Below are 17,192 nucleotides of genomic sequence, written 5' to 3'. Positions count from 1 at the left end.
AAAGGTTTCAATAACTCAGAACTGACCTGATTGCACACAATTATTATTAATTAAAAACTAAATTAACCACTAAGCCCATATTCTAGTACACAGGATAAAACAATTAGTTCATATTTTGAGACCACTCAAAAATCACTTAAAGGAATAGAAAAGTCTTTATCTAGAATAAAAATTAACATAAAGGAAGTGCTGGGGAAGCACCACTAGGGACATAACTGAAATTATGTCCTAAATTGACATCCATCTGACATGGACCACTTGAGAATGTTGAACAACTTTCAATAATATTACTTCCATAGTAAGCAACAGCTACAGCTGTTAAGAGTGCACCTTAGCATAGGGACAGGTAGCAGCCAAGTTAAGTATTTGTTATAGAAGAAGCAGAAGTAGTCGAGTTCTAATCACCATTTTGTCCAGATCAACCTCAAAGGTCCAGGGAATTAGCATATCATATTCCCCACCTGTCCTGGGAAAAACCACTGCAAGATGTGACCAATGCAGTTTCTTTCTTAATAATTATTAACAATATTAACAACAGCAATATTAAACAACATTCATAAGCACAAAAAACCCATATATTTCTGCACCCTTTTCCCCTCCAGCTTTCTCTTTCCCATCCCCTTCACAGTCATATTCAAAATCCTATGATGAAGCTTTCCAGAGAAAAATATAGTCATATTCTAAACATCTTTTAAGAACAAATAAATCTTATATGCTTCCCAACAAAACAGGACCAGGCAGCGCTCTAGACAAATAAACCACGTGACAGACTCTTTAAATAAACACAGTCACTGAAATCCTGCTGCTTAGTATAGTTAAGTTGCAACTAGAGTAGGCCTGTTGAATCAGAAGGGATTTGGTGAGTCAACTCCTCCATAAATTCCACTAAGTCAATTGATCTATTCTAGTTACAACTCCCTATGCTAAATAACAGAATTTCATTTAGGGTTTCCAATTTCCAATACTGCTGTTTACTTATGGTGTGCAAAATGTCCCAAAGTCTACTCCTCAGGAATCCTCAAAAGGCAAACAATGTTTGAACAGGCCCCAGATCAGATAATGCACTGTATTCTTATTCACGTAGATAGCTGTAAATCCCACTGAAAACAGTAGATTTTGTGTTTGAGTAAAAGAACGTAAGATGACACTGTGCTTAATAAGATACACATTTCAGAACTTCATGTGGTTTGGTTGTAGATCATCATGGCTTTCTCAAAACAAAGCCTTATGGCTTTTTCAAAGTTAATACATTATATTCAAACTAAAATATTATCAAAGTCTCATATACAGTGGTACCTCAATTTACAAACTTAATCTGTATTGGAACGGCGTTCATATGTCAAAAAAATTCGTAAGTCGAGGCAAGATTTTCCATAGGAAAGCACTGAAAACCATTTAACCTGTTCAGGCTGTTTTTGTTCATATGTCAAGGCTCCGTTCGCAAGTTGAAGCAACAAGCGGTGATGTTCGTAAGTCGAGATACCACTGTATTTATTTCTACATTTATAGCCCACCATTCTTCCAAGGATATGAAGCTGGTACACAAGGTTTTCCTTTGTTCAACTGTAATGCTATATTTTTAAATGTCTGGAACAGGATATGTCATACAAATATGTATGAAACAATGTCTAATCATGATATGTGTAAAAACTTTTCAATGAATAAGTTCTTCATCCAAATCTACAAGCAGGCAACTTCAGCAAAAATCCAATTCATAGCTTAGAACCAGTACTTTAACAGCCAGTCAAAATAAAAAAGACAACACTCACCTCTGCTCCTTGTTCTACTTCTAGTTCGACTCCTGCTCCTGTCTCTATCTCTATCACGCAACCTCTCCTTGCTCCAGCTTCTACTGCGACTCCTGCTGTAGCTCCTGCTTCGTCCCCTTCTTCTGTTATAACGGTCCCTATAAGATTCTCTTCGTGGCGGATTCCGCTCATACTCTCTCTTACGAGAGCGCTCTTCCTTCTTTCTTTCATCTCTGCTTCTAAATATATTGAGTATGCATAAATGAATTCTAGGCTCAAAACAGAATTATAGCTTACAATTCATACCAATGATAAAGGTATAACCACTTGTATTAAGATCAGTGGAAAAGTTCAAGAAACAGTAAGCATGAACATACATATTTTAAACAATATTGCTGTTACTAAATAATAACTTTTTGCTACTACGCTCTTATTAAACTACTGTTTTAAACAACAATATTAGGCAAATGCAAATATCAAATCATTTTGGTTATTATAGTTTTGGGATTCATTTAGGTGCTTAAACACATCTTTTTCAAACATTTCTTTCTCTTTCATTAAACCTCTGCTGGCATATGACCAGGTAAGACATCTGAGTTTCTCAAAAATCCCTTCACATTTTTTTCTCAATAAGCCTTTAAGGTTATTCTTTTCTTTCTATATTACCAATTGCAATCAAGAAAATAGGCTATTACCTGGTTTCTCGGTACCTTGAGCTTGACTGAGGAGGACTATGATTTAGCCTTCTAGAAAACTTTTTCTCTCGCTCTTCCTCTTTAATTACCTTGATAAAGAAGGAAGATGAAAACCATAAGCAGACATTGGCTAAAATCCAGCTCTGAGAGAAATAATAGCAACAGCAGTAACAAAATGGTTGACACCATAGAAAAGGCAGAAGCCATAGAAAAGGTGCCCCTTGTCCTCAAGGAAACACTCATCAGACTGATCTGGAAAAAGCCCAACTTGGCAGTGGATGACATAAACAACTATAGACCTCTCGACAATGTCCCTTTTATGAGCAAGCTGGTGGAGAGAGTGGTGGCCGATCAACTTTGGGTGCTTCTGGAGGAGACCAATGCCTTTGATCCATTCCAGACTGAGTTTAGGCTGCCTCATGGCACGGAGACGGCATTGATTGCCCTGCAAGATGACCTTTTGAAGGAGACTGATAAGGGCAAAATATCCTTGTTGGTCCTTCTTGATCTGTCAGTGATCTCTGATACTGTTGATCACAGTATTCTCTTGGGAAGGCTCTCCAGGATAGGGATTGGTGGTCAGGCCTTGGCCTGGCTCCAGTCCTTCTTGGAGGACTGTAGTATTCTCCTACAGTCCTTCAAGGCTACAGGGGCGAACGCCACAAGGACCATCCACAGAAAGTGCAGCTTAGGGAGATGTTGTCCACTCCATGGACTCTCAATTGTGGAGTCCTGCAGGTTTCACTAATCTCCCCAATGCTACTTAACATCTGTATGAGGCTGCTTGGGGATGTCATCAGGAGTTTTGGAACTTTGTGTCATCAATATGCAGAAGACACCCAGCTCTATCTCTCCTTCCACCCTTCTGCAGTGGATGCTGTCTTGTCCCTTGAGCATTGTCTGGGTGCCGTACTGGGGTGGATGAAGGATAATAGACTGAGGCTGAACCCGGACAAGATGGAAATCCTGCAGGTGGGGGCTGCTAGTGTCTGTGGTTTGGGTGCCTCCCTTTCTTTTTGGGGGGGAGGGTCTTTCTTACCGCGAAGGATGAGGTGCTCAGTTTGGGCATACTTTTGGACGCAGCACTATCAATGGAATCTCAGACAGTATCAGTGGTCCGCACCGCTTATTTCCATCTAAGCCTAATAGCTCAGCTGTGTCCTTACCTCAATACCGGGTCCCTCACCATGCTGGTTCATGCTGGTTCATGCACTGGTAGTCTCAGGATTAGACTACTGTAATGCTTTCCACGTGGGGTTGCCCTTGGTTCTGTCACAGATACTTCAGCGAGTCCAAAACTCGGCCGCCAGATTACTAAGTGGGGTGAGGAGACATCAACGTGTTTCCCTCACCCTGTCTGCTCTGCACTGGCTACCTGTTTGTTTCCATGCCAGCTTCAAGGTAATTATGTTAACATACAAAGCTCTAAATGGTTTGAGACCTCATTATTTGGCAGAATGCCTCCTTCCGACCAGATCGGCCTGTCCTGTAAGATCTTCCCTGGTTGGGCGGTTGAGGGTTTTCACCTGGAGAGAGACTCAGAAACCAATGACTAGAAACTGTGTGTTCCCAGCAATAGCCCCGGAATTGTGGAATGCTCTCCCACCCAAAATTTGCCTGCCGCTCTCACTGGGAAATTTTAAACGATTATTAAAAACATTTTTATTCAGACAGGCCTTCACAGACTATTTTATCTTGATTCAACAGTTAATATTCAACTCCGCCATCTTTTCCTATTTTCATTTTAATGTTTACTGATATTATCTTTACCTGTTTAATACTATATTGATTAACTTATACTTTGCCCTATTATTGTATTGTTTTGTTTTATAATCTGTTTTATTATACCATATAAACTGTCCAGAGTGCCCTGGGTTGCCAGATGGGCGGTACAGAAATCAAATAAATAAATAAATAAATAAAATATTGAAGTCTATCCTAAAAAGCTGCATATGAGGAATATTGTGACTTTTTAGTAAATTGCAATTTAAATGTATGTGACTAGCACAGTACATCAAACATATAAAAACAAGTAATACGATAGAAACAGAGCAACAAACAGGTATAACCAATTACTACCTCCTCCTTTTTTGTTTCTTTTTCCTGATGCTGAAAGAAGTCTGATTTTAAGCTTCCTGATGATGGCTGCTCTGGTGGAGGTAGATAGCTCTTCGTATTCACAGCATCAAAAAGTTTTTCAACAAATATCTGTGTCTCTAAAAGGTGGTAAAAGGAAAATATACAAATTAGCATTAGACAAATAATTGTTATACCTTGCCTTTTATCTAGCAAGCTGAATGGTTTTTCTCCCAATTTTCATCTGCACAACAATCCTGTGAGATAGATGAGACTGAAAAATACTGGTCCAACATGATCCGGTATACTTCAGGGCCAAACAGGATTTGAACACAGGTCTATTTTGTTCTAGTTCAAGATGTTAACTACTATGTCACAAGTGGCTTCAATATTAATAACTGGCAAGCAATACTTATTGCTTTCTGCTACCCAACCTCTTCCATCACTTGGTTAGCACATTAGACTTCAGTTACAGAACTTTCAGGCCTGTAAAGGCAGTATCCCATTATGTTACATGCTCCAGTTAGAGACCAGCTGTTTAAATGTTGAAGAGGAAAAATGTGAAGACATAGGTTCAACTGCTGTAAAATGAAATTTTCAGGCTCAAAAATGTTTTAATGTGCTGGACTAGAATCTTCAGTGAGAAAATACAAAAGATGAGCACTTCAGGCCAACATAACAAGGGCAGAAGTAGAAAGCAGGAAAAATGCTATTTTCTAACAGCAACTGGATAAATGTCAGGCACAGGCTCAAAAAGCAAGACTAACAACATATTAATTTACTGTAACAGTCTCAGAAAATATCTCTAATGATTTTTAAATACCCTGTTTCCCCGAAAATAAGACATGGTCTTATATTAATTTTTACTCCAAAAACACATTAGGGCTTATATTCATGGGATGTTTTAATTTTTTCATGTACAACAATCTACATTTATTCAAATACACTCATTTCATCTTCTGGATGCTGCACAAAGGTGGAGGGCGGGGTTTCACTTAACTGGGGCTTATTTTGTGGGGTAGGGCTTATATTACGAGCATCCTGAAAAATCATACTAGGGCTTATTTTCAGTTTAGGTCTTATTTTAGGGGAAACAGAGTAGTTGTACTATATTTCTACGGTGCAACAAAATAGCTGGTTTCCATACCTTTTCCTCTACTTAATGCAGAACCAGCCAGAGACATTATTTTTAAAACCCAAACACAATTAAAGTTAAATAAGAGAAATTCACAACTCACTGATGCTGTATATTTTAATGTTATATCCATTTAATGCTTTTTTAATATTGTAATAATTCATTATTTAGCTTTTACTTTTGTTTCTTTCAATACTGTAAGCCAACTTGGATCCTTTAAGAGAAAGGCAGCATATAAGTATTTTAAATACATAAAAATTTAAGAGCTTACCCTTTTGAAGAAACACGTCAAGCTGATCAACACACAATGCCTTCAGTTCTTTTTCACTTTTATCCTTCTTTACCAAAGCAAGAACATACTTAGCAAGGGCTGATGGATCTGCATCACATCTGCAATTAGAAAAACAGCAACATTCATGTCTGTGCTTCTCTAAACTTGTGCAACATGTTCAGTGTGTTCTATATCTTCACTCCTTCATTTAGTGTTTGCCATATATCAGATACAGAATCAATATATATTGAAAAGGTCATTTTTGGGGTTTCGTACATCATACTACAGTGCATTTTGGATCACCACTGCTAACAGGGCTCAACCTGTTTTTCACCCTAGACACAGGTTTCCACTACCCTTAGGGGCAGTGACCAAGTACAGGAAAACACTTCCTTGGACAGCACCCAATTCAAAAGCCAAGCTTTCTAGCAGCATATCCTTTGTCCCAACTGTTACCTGGTATTTTAACGGGTATTAAAGGAACTGTGGCTTCTGTTCTACATACCTTCTGTAAGTCCCTATTTCCCTAAACAATGTTATTTAACTCTTTGGATTTAAAAATGAAAATCAGCCATGCTAAATATAATTACTGTTTTACCAAGAGAACAATATCATACTTTGTTTCTTCTAGGAAAGTTTGAAACTAAATATAAATTTGGCAGCCAGGATAGTTGCAAAGCAATTATGTCCAAATGTAGCAATTGTAACCCATGCAAAGGCCTCTTGAATGAAAAATACTGGCTTTTCATAAAGCAAAATGAAGAATGCTGGTGGATGTTTCACGACTGAGTTCAGAAACAAACATGGTTTGTTTCAAAAGCTACATCTGGATGCAATACTAAATTTATGTGCCATTAAGCCACCCCTGACCTATGGCAACCCTATAAATGAGTGATCTCCAAAATGTTCTTTCCTCAACAGCCCCAATCAGCTCCTGTAAACTCAAGTTTGTGGCTTCCCTTAGGGAGTCAACCTATCTTGTATTTGGTCTTCCGCTTTTCCTGCGGCCCGCAACTTTTTGTAGCATTATTGTCTTTTCCAGTGAGTATTGCCTTCTCATGATGTGTCTAAAGTAGGCTAGTCCTGCTTTGTCATTTTTGCTTCCAGAGAAACTGCAGGTTTAATTTGATCTAAAACTCACTTGTTCATCTTTCTGGCAGTCCAGGGTATCTGCAAAGCTCCCTTACAGGACTAATTTCAATTTTTTTCCTATCAGCTTTCACACCTATACATAGCAATTGGGAATATAATAGTGTGCATCATCTTGACCTTGGTACCCAGTGACACATCTTTACTCCTGGTGATCTTTTCGAATTTGTTCATTGCTGCCCATGCTAGTCTCACATTTTTCTGATTTTTTGGCTTCAGTCTCCATTTGGATTGATGATTGAACCAAGGTTCATAAAATCTTTAAAAAATTCACTTTCTTAATTGCCAACAGAAAGTTGTATAGTTCTTCTGTAGTCATGATTTTTGTCTTCCTAATGTTCAACTGCAGTACTGCTTTGGCATTTTCTTCTTTCACTTTCATCAAGTCACTGCTGCTTTCTGCATTGATATTTCTTTCAACCATTTTCACTCTTCCTCCTTCATTTGAATCTAGTTCAGCTTTCCATATATGTTCTGCATACAGACTGAACAGATAAGGGGATAAAACACACACTTTTCTGACACTTTTGCCTCTAGGAAACCATTCTGTCTCTCCATATTCTGTCCTAACAGTAGTTTCCTGTCCCTGATACAAGTTACACATCAAGGCAAGTGCTGAGGCACATCCGTTTATTTCAGAACAATCTATAGGTTCTCATGATCCACATAGTCAAAGACTTTGCTGAAATCTATACAGCACAGACTGATCTATTTCTGAAAATCTTTGATGCACTCCAGTAGCCATTGAATATTTGTACTATAATTAGGGGGAAGGAGAAAACTTGAGAGAACATTCAGAAAAGGCTGGAATGGAGGGAGGAGAAGAGAAATTGTCAAGAGAGGAAGAGAAAGGAAAAGCTGGAGAGAAAGAGGATATATTAAACAATGGAGTACCAAGGGGGAGTTTAGTAAAGGTAGGAGAAAGCGAGAGCCAAAAGTCAAAGAAGATCCTTCCCCTGGGTTGGGAATGGACTTGACTAGAGAACCTCTAGACACAGAAATGTGAGAGGCTGAAGGTCCCAAGGGAAGAGGATGAGAGGAGAGTGGTAGTTCCTCAAAAGCCCTCATAATGGGGGGGGGGGAGAAGCCCGGGAATGGGGATGCAGATTGAGGAAAGAGAAAGCCCAGGTGGAGGACGAGAGAAGAGACATAGCTAGGTGGAGGACACAGCACACGATAGACCTGTGACTTTCATAAGCCAGGAGAATGATCAAGACAGCGTGAATACCCAGGAGAAGCAACCATGCCCCTGTTGTCATTATCACCATAGAGAGACTGGGGCCAGTTTTACCAACTGGGACTTTGGGACACTATTTATTTTTATTTTTTATTTATTTATTGTATTTATACCCCACCTATCTAGTCATTTAGACCACTCTAGGCGGCTTACAACATAAGGATAACAAGTTCAAAAAAAATTTATAACAATTAATTAATTAAATGATTCTATAAGATGTGAAAAATAAAAATAAATCAAATAAAGAGAAAAAAAAGGAAAGAGGACAGGAATTAACTGGAAGGGAAGGCCTGCCTATACATCCATGTTTTTAGTTGGTTCTTAAAAGTACCCAGCGAGGGTGCAGCGCGAATCTCCGGAGGTAGGTTATTCCAGAGACGAGGAGACACCGCCGAGAAAGCCCGGTTTCTAGTTCTTTCTTTCCGGGCCTCCCTCAGCGTCAGGCTCCTCAGCCTCATCTCCTGGCTCGCACGGGTGACATGGGTAGAACTAGTAGGGAGTAAGCGTTCCGCCAAATATCGAGGTCCTAAACCGTTTAGGGCTTTATATGTAAGCATTAACACACTAGCTATGAGCAACTGTTTCCTGTTCAAGAATGGTACCGTTTCCTTACTCCATTGGGATAGGAAGAAACAAATGATATCAAGCTTAATGTAAATAGTTTTACTGAAGTTCCCACAATAAATGTTAATGCATTATATTTGGAACTTGAGTTTGTGTATGAAGAATCCAAACTGGGACAAGGAGTTATTACCGATGATTCAGAACCCCAACCCTCACAGATCTACACCTCTGGACAAGATAGATTTCATTTAAGTCATAATTTAAATTTAAAAATAGGATTTATTTAAAAACTTTATTTTTAACAAATTTAAATTGTGATTTTAATTAATCTGATTTTTAAAAATCGTTGATTTTTCTCCACCCGGCCTCTGGAAGATTCAATTTGGTCCTACATACAACCAGAAATTCAGTGTTTGAAATTTACTGAAAATATTAAACATACACTGAAATTCTGTTGCTTTTTTATGCTTGCAGAAGGTATAATATCCAGTCTTTCCTAGTTGGCAGTTAACAAGCCACTGCTAGGATTCTTGGGAGACACATCCCCACTGGCTTCATTCTCACTTTAGAATCCCAACAGGGATTCATTAATTGCAGGCTAGAAATGGGTGAATGTTTTGCTTTCTGCACACAGAAATTCTACACACATGAAATGACATGTTTTGTGAACAATGATCGATAGTGGATACACGATCAATGAGTACACATTACGTATTTTTAGAAAAAATTGTAAGTGACACAACAATGAGGCTGAAACATGTTGAAAAGAAGCTAAACAAAACAATTTGCTCTCTCTGAAAACAACCCAAGGGTGTTTATTTCCCAATTTTTCATTTGTCTGCAACTCCATTTCTGTCATACAAATTATCTTATTTTAGATATCATATAACAAAGCCTTGAGGTAAGAAAAGACAGCATTCCAGTTTAACACTTACTTACTATATTTTAATACTCTCCCATAGTAAACAGGCACTGTCTAGGTGCATGGAGCTTGCCCCCCCCCCAGCCAGTCTGCGGCCCCAAAAAGGTTGGGGATCGCTGATATAACCACCCACCAACAAAATCAACAGTTGAACACAGTAATAATCAACACCAAATATAATAACAGAAACAAATGCCATAATGTCCTCTGCTAAATGAAGACAATAAAGTTAAAATTAACTGAAATCTAATATCTTATTAGAGATGGGCATAAACCACTGGTTTGTCCTTTGGACAAACAGATGCTTGGTAGTTCCCAGTCCTGCCTCCTCCAGTGGGCACCCACACAGAGGCACCACTCCAGCTGCCCTGCCCTGCGGCCTCTGAGTGGGTGCCCACCAGAGGAGGTGGGGCTGGGAATCTGTTCATCCAAAGGACAGATCCTTAGTATTTTCCAAGTTGCTTCAACCAGAGATCCTTTAACCTGCAGGTGTGATGGCCACTACAGTATACTGGCATGGGACCTAACTTAAAACTTGACTATCTTGTCTCATCTTAGTGCATTTTTCCTAGAAGATAGATCATTTTATTAAGTGCACACCAGACAGTTCAACAGGCACGTGCCTGGTAAGCTACCTGACTACTCAACAGCAATTCTTTGTGGTGAGTTACATAATTTAATGTAACACATATTTAAATCATCAACAGAATTCTGACAAATGTCTGAAGAACTGACTGCAACAAACCAGTAGACAGTGCTCCCCAACTCTGGGGCCCCAGATGTTCTTGGACAGCAACTCTCAGAAATCCTGGCCAGCACAGCTGGTGGTGAAGGCTTCTGGGAGTTTTAGTTCAAGAACATCTGGGGATCCATGACTCGGAACCACTGCAACAGACCAAATGATACTCTGTGACAGCCATGCTCAATGGAATCTTATGAAATGGTTCCGGGAAACTAAGAATACTTCAAAATAGCATAACTAATTCAAAGACGGAATTTTTAAAAAATTAAAAATTATGTTTGAGCTATTTTGATTGTACTTCATGAACCAGGAAAAAGTTAGTTCCTTACTATCCTGTTTCCCCTAAAATAAGACCTAACATGAAAATAAGCCCTAGTATGATTTTTCAGGATGCTCATAATATAAGCCCTACCCCCAAAATAAGCCCTAGTTAAGTGAAACCCCATCCTCCACCATTCTGCAGCAACCAGAAGAAGAGGACATTACTGTATTTGAATAAATGTAGATGGTTGTACATAGAAAAAATAAAACATCCCCTGAAAATAAGCCCTAATGCATTTTTGGAGCAAAAATTAATACAAGACCCTGTCTTATTTTTGGGGAAACAGGGTAGGAATCACCATAATAATTAGCACAAGATTTAAAGTGAATACTTCATATTCTTTAAAAAGAACAGATGCTGTTTCAGAATCAAAGTTTGTGGCCTGAGATAAGACCTTACAGTTTTAAAGATGTTTCCAAATTGGGCTTTTATTCTGGAATCTTGGTGATGGGGGGGGGGGAGATTTTGTGGTCCTCTTTTAACCCTCCCATGCTTTCCCTCTGCTTCTTCCCCCCTTTTCCTTTTAAGTGAAAATCTGTTGAAGAAGAAAAGAAAGAATAGCTGCATTATGTTTTTTACTGACAGTGTGAGGAAATCTCTGTGTGGAAGCATAATAAGTTATAACTGAAAAAGTCTATGTTGAAACTAGGCTCACAAGTTGACATGTTCCTTGTTTGTTTGTTTTTAAATTAATTCTAAAAACCTCAAACTTCATATATGCTGATATTTGTTATCTATATACTAATAAATCTAATTTACATTGTACAGCGTATACCATTACTGAAATGAAGGAACACGGATTTCTAATCAGTACATTTAAACCATTTTAACTCTGACTCAAAAGGGCTATTCCACGGTGAGAGTGTCCTTACGTATGGAAAAAGCAGATCATTTACAGACAAGAGAGGACTGTGGACTGAGACATGGGGCATATCACCCTCAAATGTCATTGTATTGTGTGCTGCTGGCAAAGGCTACCTAACACAGTTACACAACACAAGATTTCAGGGAAGCTGAAATCTTGGAAGAAGGTTGTCATGAAGAAAATACAACATGAATTATCTCTCAATTCCAGAAGTTCTTCCGTTCAAGCAAATGAAGACAGTTAGGTACAGACCGTATTTTTCGGTCCATAAGACGCACTTACCCCCCCCCCAAAAAGCATGGTGAAAAGTGTGTGCGTCTTATAGAGCGAGTACACTTCTGCAAGGGCTCCCTCTGATGTCGGGGGAAAGCCCTTGAAGACCTCCTGGGGGTTGGATCACGCAGCAGGGGACCACCAGGAGGTCTCCAAGGGCTTCCTCCAAGCCATAGGAGACCTCCTGTGGGTCCCCCACCGCCGTGATTGGACCCCCAGGAGGTCTCCGAAGGCAAAAAGGCAGGGGGGAAGGACTGGAAATTCAAATTTCCTGCCCTTTCCCCCTGCCTTTTTGCCTCCAGAGGTCTCAAAGGGCTTCCTCTGATGTCAGGGAGAAAGCCCTTGAAGCCCTCCGAAGGCGCCGACTGCCACCACGTGGACCCCCAGGGAGGTCTCCCAGGGCTTGCCCGCCGCCATGGGAGGCAAAATGGCAGGGGGAAAGGGCAGGAAAATTTGAATCTCCCGTCCTTTTCCCCTGCCTTTTTGTCTTCGATGCACCGTATTTTTCGCTCCATAATTAGCTGCGTCTTATGGAGCGAAAAATACAGTAACCCCCCACATGATATTTCTATATACTGTAGTTTTCTATTCTTTCCTGGGTTTTTGGAAAACATTGCCATAACAATATGGCAAAGGGTCAAGCTTTGTTTATCCTAACAAACTGGGAGGAAATCTGCAGAAATCATATTTCATGAAAAAAAATAAGGGAAGTAGATCTATATAATGATCCCTAGCTTCCTACAAATGTGCAACACCTTCCTTAACTTGAAATACAATAAATTAGTATTAAAAGGATAATGATTGAGGTAAAGCACTGAAGGCTGAACACCCTGAAACAAAGTGTGCACCAGAAACCAAAATAATGAGTTTAAATGAGACATAAACATGATTAAAAGCCACAGGGAATACTGCAGTGAATCAACACCTGCAGCAACAATGGAAATGTTTGCCCAGTCTATATGAATGGCATCTCCAGGGAGACCTCCAACACAGGAGATCAACATATTATTAAGGAAATAGAGAATAGATCGTTCAGAAGATCAAAAGCTTGTCTTCACCCTGGCTGTTTCCCATTTAATAATGCCACATTTAAAAAATTGACTGCTAAAATAAGTGGCAAAACAAGCAAGGTTAGTTTAGATTCAATCCTCCTTTCAAAAACAAAAACTTACATTGGAGTAGGTTTGGTATTAACAATTTAAAAAGTGCACACACAAACACACAACCCCCCATAAGACAATGTGTTCCTAAGCTACATATTTGCAAAGAAGACAGTGTGGTTCAAACATGCAGCAGAATGAGGTGAGAATATAATGGATGAATAGATTCCATTAAAAGCAGGATGGATAGAATGGAACAGAACTTATTTTCCTGATGTGCAACTCCAGTAGTTGAAGGGATGGCATCCTTTAATGCAGCCTGAAGTATACAGGTTTCCTGCCTCCTCCGACTTCAACCACCTCATTCTACAGCATGTGGAGACTAGGCCTATGCTGGGGGGGGGGGGCTGACAAGTATCACTGTGCAATTAAAATACTTCCTTGCTTGAGATATATAATATGTAGATACAGTAGCATCTAGAATAATCAGACATACCACTTGCTTAACACTCAGAAAAAAGAACACCTAAGCTGCAGTCTAACACATGGCTAACTTGCAGCAAGACCCACAACTGAATTCTGTAGAATTGGACTGTTTTTATATGTATTGCAATTTTATGTTGAAACATTACTTTTTACAGCATAAAACCAGTAAAAAGGTGTTTACCAATTGCCAGAAGTTCAGCATTTCCAGGGACAGTAGCTGCTCCTAAGGGTCACCTGAAGAGAAAACAGGAACCTGCCCAACGTCCTGCACTTTGCAACTCTTCCTAAGGCAGGGAATCCTGCAATGCTACAGAGGCTCTATTTAAACCCTTTGTCTTTCAAAATTTGTACAATTAAGCCAGAAAAAAAAGTACCTTTGAAGGTACTCCCTGATGTATTGCATTTCCTTGCAAATAAGCAAACAAAAATACTATGGTGGCTACATATGCCCTGTTCCTCTTGCATGGTGCCACCACAAAGCAGTGCTGCTTCTCCACAGCTGGAACTAATTACTGCTGATATTATATCTGTAGCCGATTCTTGTTATGGCCAAAAGGACGAAAGAACACATACAGTATGTGCACATCACAATTAATCGTTGTCACAAAAGCATTGTGTCTTCTCACTCCCTGTGCTGTGCTAGGACAGCAATGGGAGGCTGAGAATGAAGAAACTGGTTTTCTCATTAGAAAACAGATCTCTGCTTCTTAAGAGTAACTTTCAGAACTGTACTAAAGAGTACGTATCTCACACAAAATCAGTTTCTTTGATCACTAATATATTCATGAATATTTTCCACATGATGGGTAACTTACATTCAAAAACACTGACATCTTAGCACTTCACTGGGCACTCATGACAGCTCAAGAATGTCCCTTACTGATACAGCACACAAAAACAAATCTTCAATCTGTTTCTTCCTCAAGGACTCAGTTTTACTTTCCTCAGGTAAAGAACTACCTTCAGGTATGTATAATAACTTTTCTTATTTCTATATCTATTTCTATGTCTGAAAGAAAAACTACTGGGGTGACAAACATCTTTTCAAACTATTCACCAACTGCATCTCTTCTGCGCTCTGTTTCTCAACATGAAGATTACAGAGATTTAATCAAGTTGATATATACTTACAAACAAGCAACATAATGTTCAATTCCTGAAATAGAATAGACAACACATCCAAAATATATTTTTAAGATCACACAAAGTTTTTGCACAATAGTTAGTTTTCACCATCCCCAACATCATGCATTGGAACGTATCTCAACTCCCACAACATGGCCTTGAAGATCCAAATAAGAACTCCCATGGCCTTCCAGATCAAAATGTTCAGTACAAACCTTTCAAATCTCCACTGTCAGCATACCATTAACAGCGACTAAGGTGAAACTCTAAATTAGAGAAAGCTACCTACCTACTAAAGCATGAAAGATCAAACTATGTAATTAAATCTTTGCTTCAGCAAACTGTTCCTTGAAAGAAGGATCTCAAAAGAGGCAAGAATTCATCTGTACTGACAACTTGAAAATTAACTGAACTTTCAGTTCCAAGGTCGGTATTATATTTTAAGTAATACTGAAACGTAAGCTGTAAAACACACAGCTTAGTAATAGCAACAAACCAATAGACTGTAGATAAAACATGTGGGCCAATGTCCTATAGCAAATCCCAATTAGAGCAGACCCACTCAGTCAACTGAACTGCAACACTTAAGTAAATCCTACTAAGAAATTATGTTTACTTTTATTGACATTAACAACAAAAATCTGGCTGGGAAGACTAACAACTCTAAGCATCACACACATCCATCAATTTGAGGGTGTTAAAAGTTACATAAAACTTAAAAATGACTTGCATATCTTGTTAAGATTTGGCATAACATAATCTACAATTTTTTTTTTAAAAAGCAAACAAACTTAACTGAAAACAGTATACAGTTCTAATCGAAATGTATGGAAAAGTCAAAAACATTCAGGGCACAGATGGTGTACCAAGGAAAGAGCAAGTTACACCCCCCCTTGTACAGCAGTGGTCCACAGTCTCACCACTCCAGGACAATAATTTTTTCTTATATTTGTTATGTATTTTATGTTGTAAGCCGCCTAGAGTGGTCACATTGACCAGATAGGCGGGGTATAAATAGAATAAATAAATAAGATTTTCATGCAGACTTCCACACCCTGAGAGACTCCCGAGGTGAACTACAGTACAAGTCCTACCATCCCCAGCCATAAGGTGATGTTGTCCAATACATGGAGGGGCACCTGTGTGAGAAACGTCCCTTTTATTTAAACAATACAGTCCTAGTTTCCATTGTTGCAATTACTGTAGAGTCGGTACCTAAGCTGCATCATCACAAGACACCAGGTAGCGAAATGCTCCTAACCCACCACGTAGTTAAACCAAGTGTCAGAGGCGGGGAAGTTACGATTAGTCACAAGAGCCACATCGTTGTAACGTCGTTACACACGCAGGTGAAGGAACGACTCTTCCAACGGAAATGGAGCTTATGTTGGTGGAATCCTCCCCCCCCCCTCCAATCAAGAAAGCGCACGCAGTTAAAAGAGGCTCCTGACCTGCTGCGGATTCACGCCCCGAGGTGAGGGGGCCCATCTCTCCTCGCCCTCTTCCCCTCCCCACGACCTGGGCCCGACCCGGAGTGAGCCGAATCGGCCGCCGGTTACTCACATGGGCTCCAAGGTTTTGCTGAGCCAGGATTTCAGCGCCTCGAAGTTTTCTATGATCATTTTCGCCACCATCCAGCGCGGCCCCGACCCCGCCTCCCCGTGGCAGCCGTGGCCGAGGGGGCCGCGAGGGACCGTGGCCCGAGCCAAGAAAGGGGCGGGACCACGAGCGGCAGTTGACCCGACACCCCGCCGCCAGGCCGAGCCAGGCCGGCCCCGCGCGCTCCGGAGCGGGCCGCGCCGCCCAAGGCGCTCTTCTTCGCAGCCTGGACCAGATCCAGCCGGCCCCCCAGGGTCCGAGGCGAAACCCTTCCCCTCCCACCACCCCACCGCCTTCGCCTCGCGCGGCCACTACGGCTACAGACGCGCCAGAACGGCTAAGATGGCGACGCAGAGCTGACGCGAGGCTTGAGGGAGTCTCGCGAGAAAGGAAGGGGACGAAGGTCAGGGAAGGCGGAAATGGGGAAGGCGCAAAGAGGAGATTTCGTCCGGAGGGCGTGTGTCGTGCTTGGGGTGGGTGGGGGGTCTGAGGGCTGAAATGGTCACTAGTCATTCGGGAGAAGGGGATCTCGCCACCTACGTCTCCTAAAAAGAGGTTTTAAAAAGGACAACCAGCTCTGCCACCCTCAAGGGGTACGTTTTTAAGTGACCACTGCTCTCCTTGTAAAGCAGATATTTCTATCTTGGAAATATTTCCAGCGGAGACACTGGTATAAAGAGGGAATACTAGCGAGAAATCATAAACAGTAACATTGGGAGGACAGGGTTTCTAGTATCACATTCACAAATCCCGTGATGACGCGCTGCGTTTTCCCCCTTACGTGTTACAGTATTTATATGTACAGTATATGTACACGCACGACAGACATTCTGTATAGGGAGCTTGATCCTCCGGATTTACGAGGTGGAGACTTGTATATTGG

The 17,192-nt window shown here is 40.4% G+C and overlaps 1 protein-coding gene across 2 annotated transcripts in view; it reads right to left on the bottom strand.

Annotated features, from left to right (window-relative positions):
- RBM26 (RNA binding motif protein 26) overlaps positions 1 to 16,486 on the bottom strand; it is a 60,910-nt gene extending 44,424 nt beyond the window's left edge. For both annotated transcript variants that reach the window (XM_078391397.1, XM_078391398.1), the window contains exons 1-5: positions 16,274 to 16,486; positions 5,926 to 6,044; positions 4,523 to 4,659; positions 2,444 to 2,532; positions 1,770 to 1,987 (exon numbers count right to left, since the gene is read on the bottom strand). In XM_078391397.1, coding sequence (XP_078247523.1) covers positions 1,770 to 1,987; positions 2,444 to 2,532; positions 4,523 to 4,659; positions 5,926 to 6,044; positions 16,274 to 16,344 — 634 coding nt within the window. In that variant the 5' untranslated portion in view covers positions 16,345 to 16,486. The remainder of the gene's footprint in view (positions 1 to 1,769; positions 1,988 to 2,443; positions 2,533 to 4,522; positions 4,660 to 5,925; positions 6,045 to 16,273) is intronic.
- Between the last annotated feature and the right edge of the window lie 706 nt (positions 16,487 to 17,192).

This window comes from Pogona vitticeps, chromosome 3, assembly GCF_051106095.1.
Source record: "Pogona vitticeps strain Pit_001003342236 chromosome 3, PviZW2.1, whole genome shotgun sequence".
NCBI classification, from domain to species: Eukaryota; Metazoa; Chordata; class Lepidosauria; order Squamata; family Agamidae; genus Pogona; species Pogona vitticeps.
This window is presented reverse-complemented; position numbering and strand designations above follow the sequence as displayed.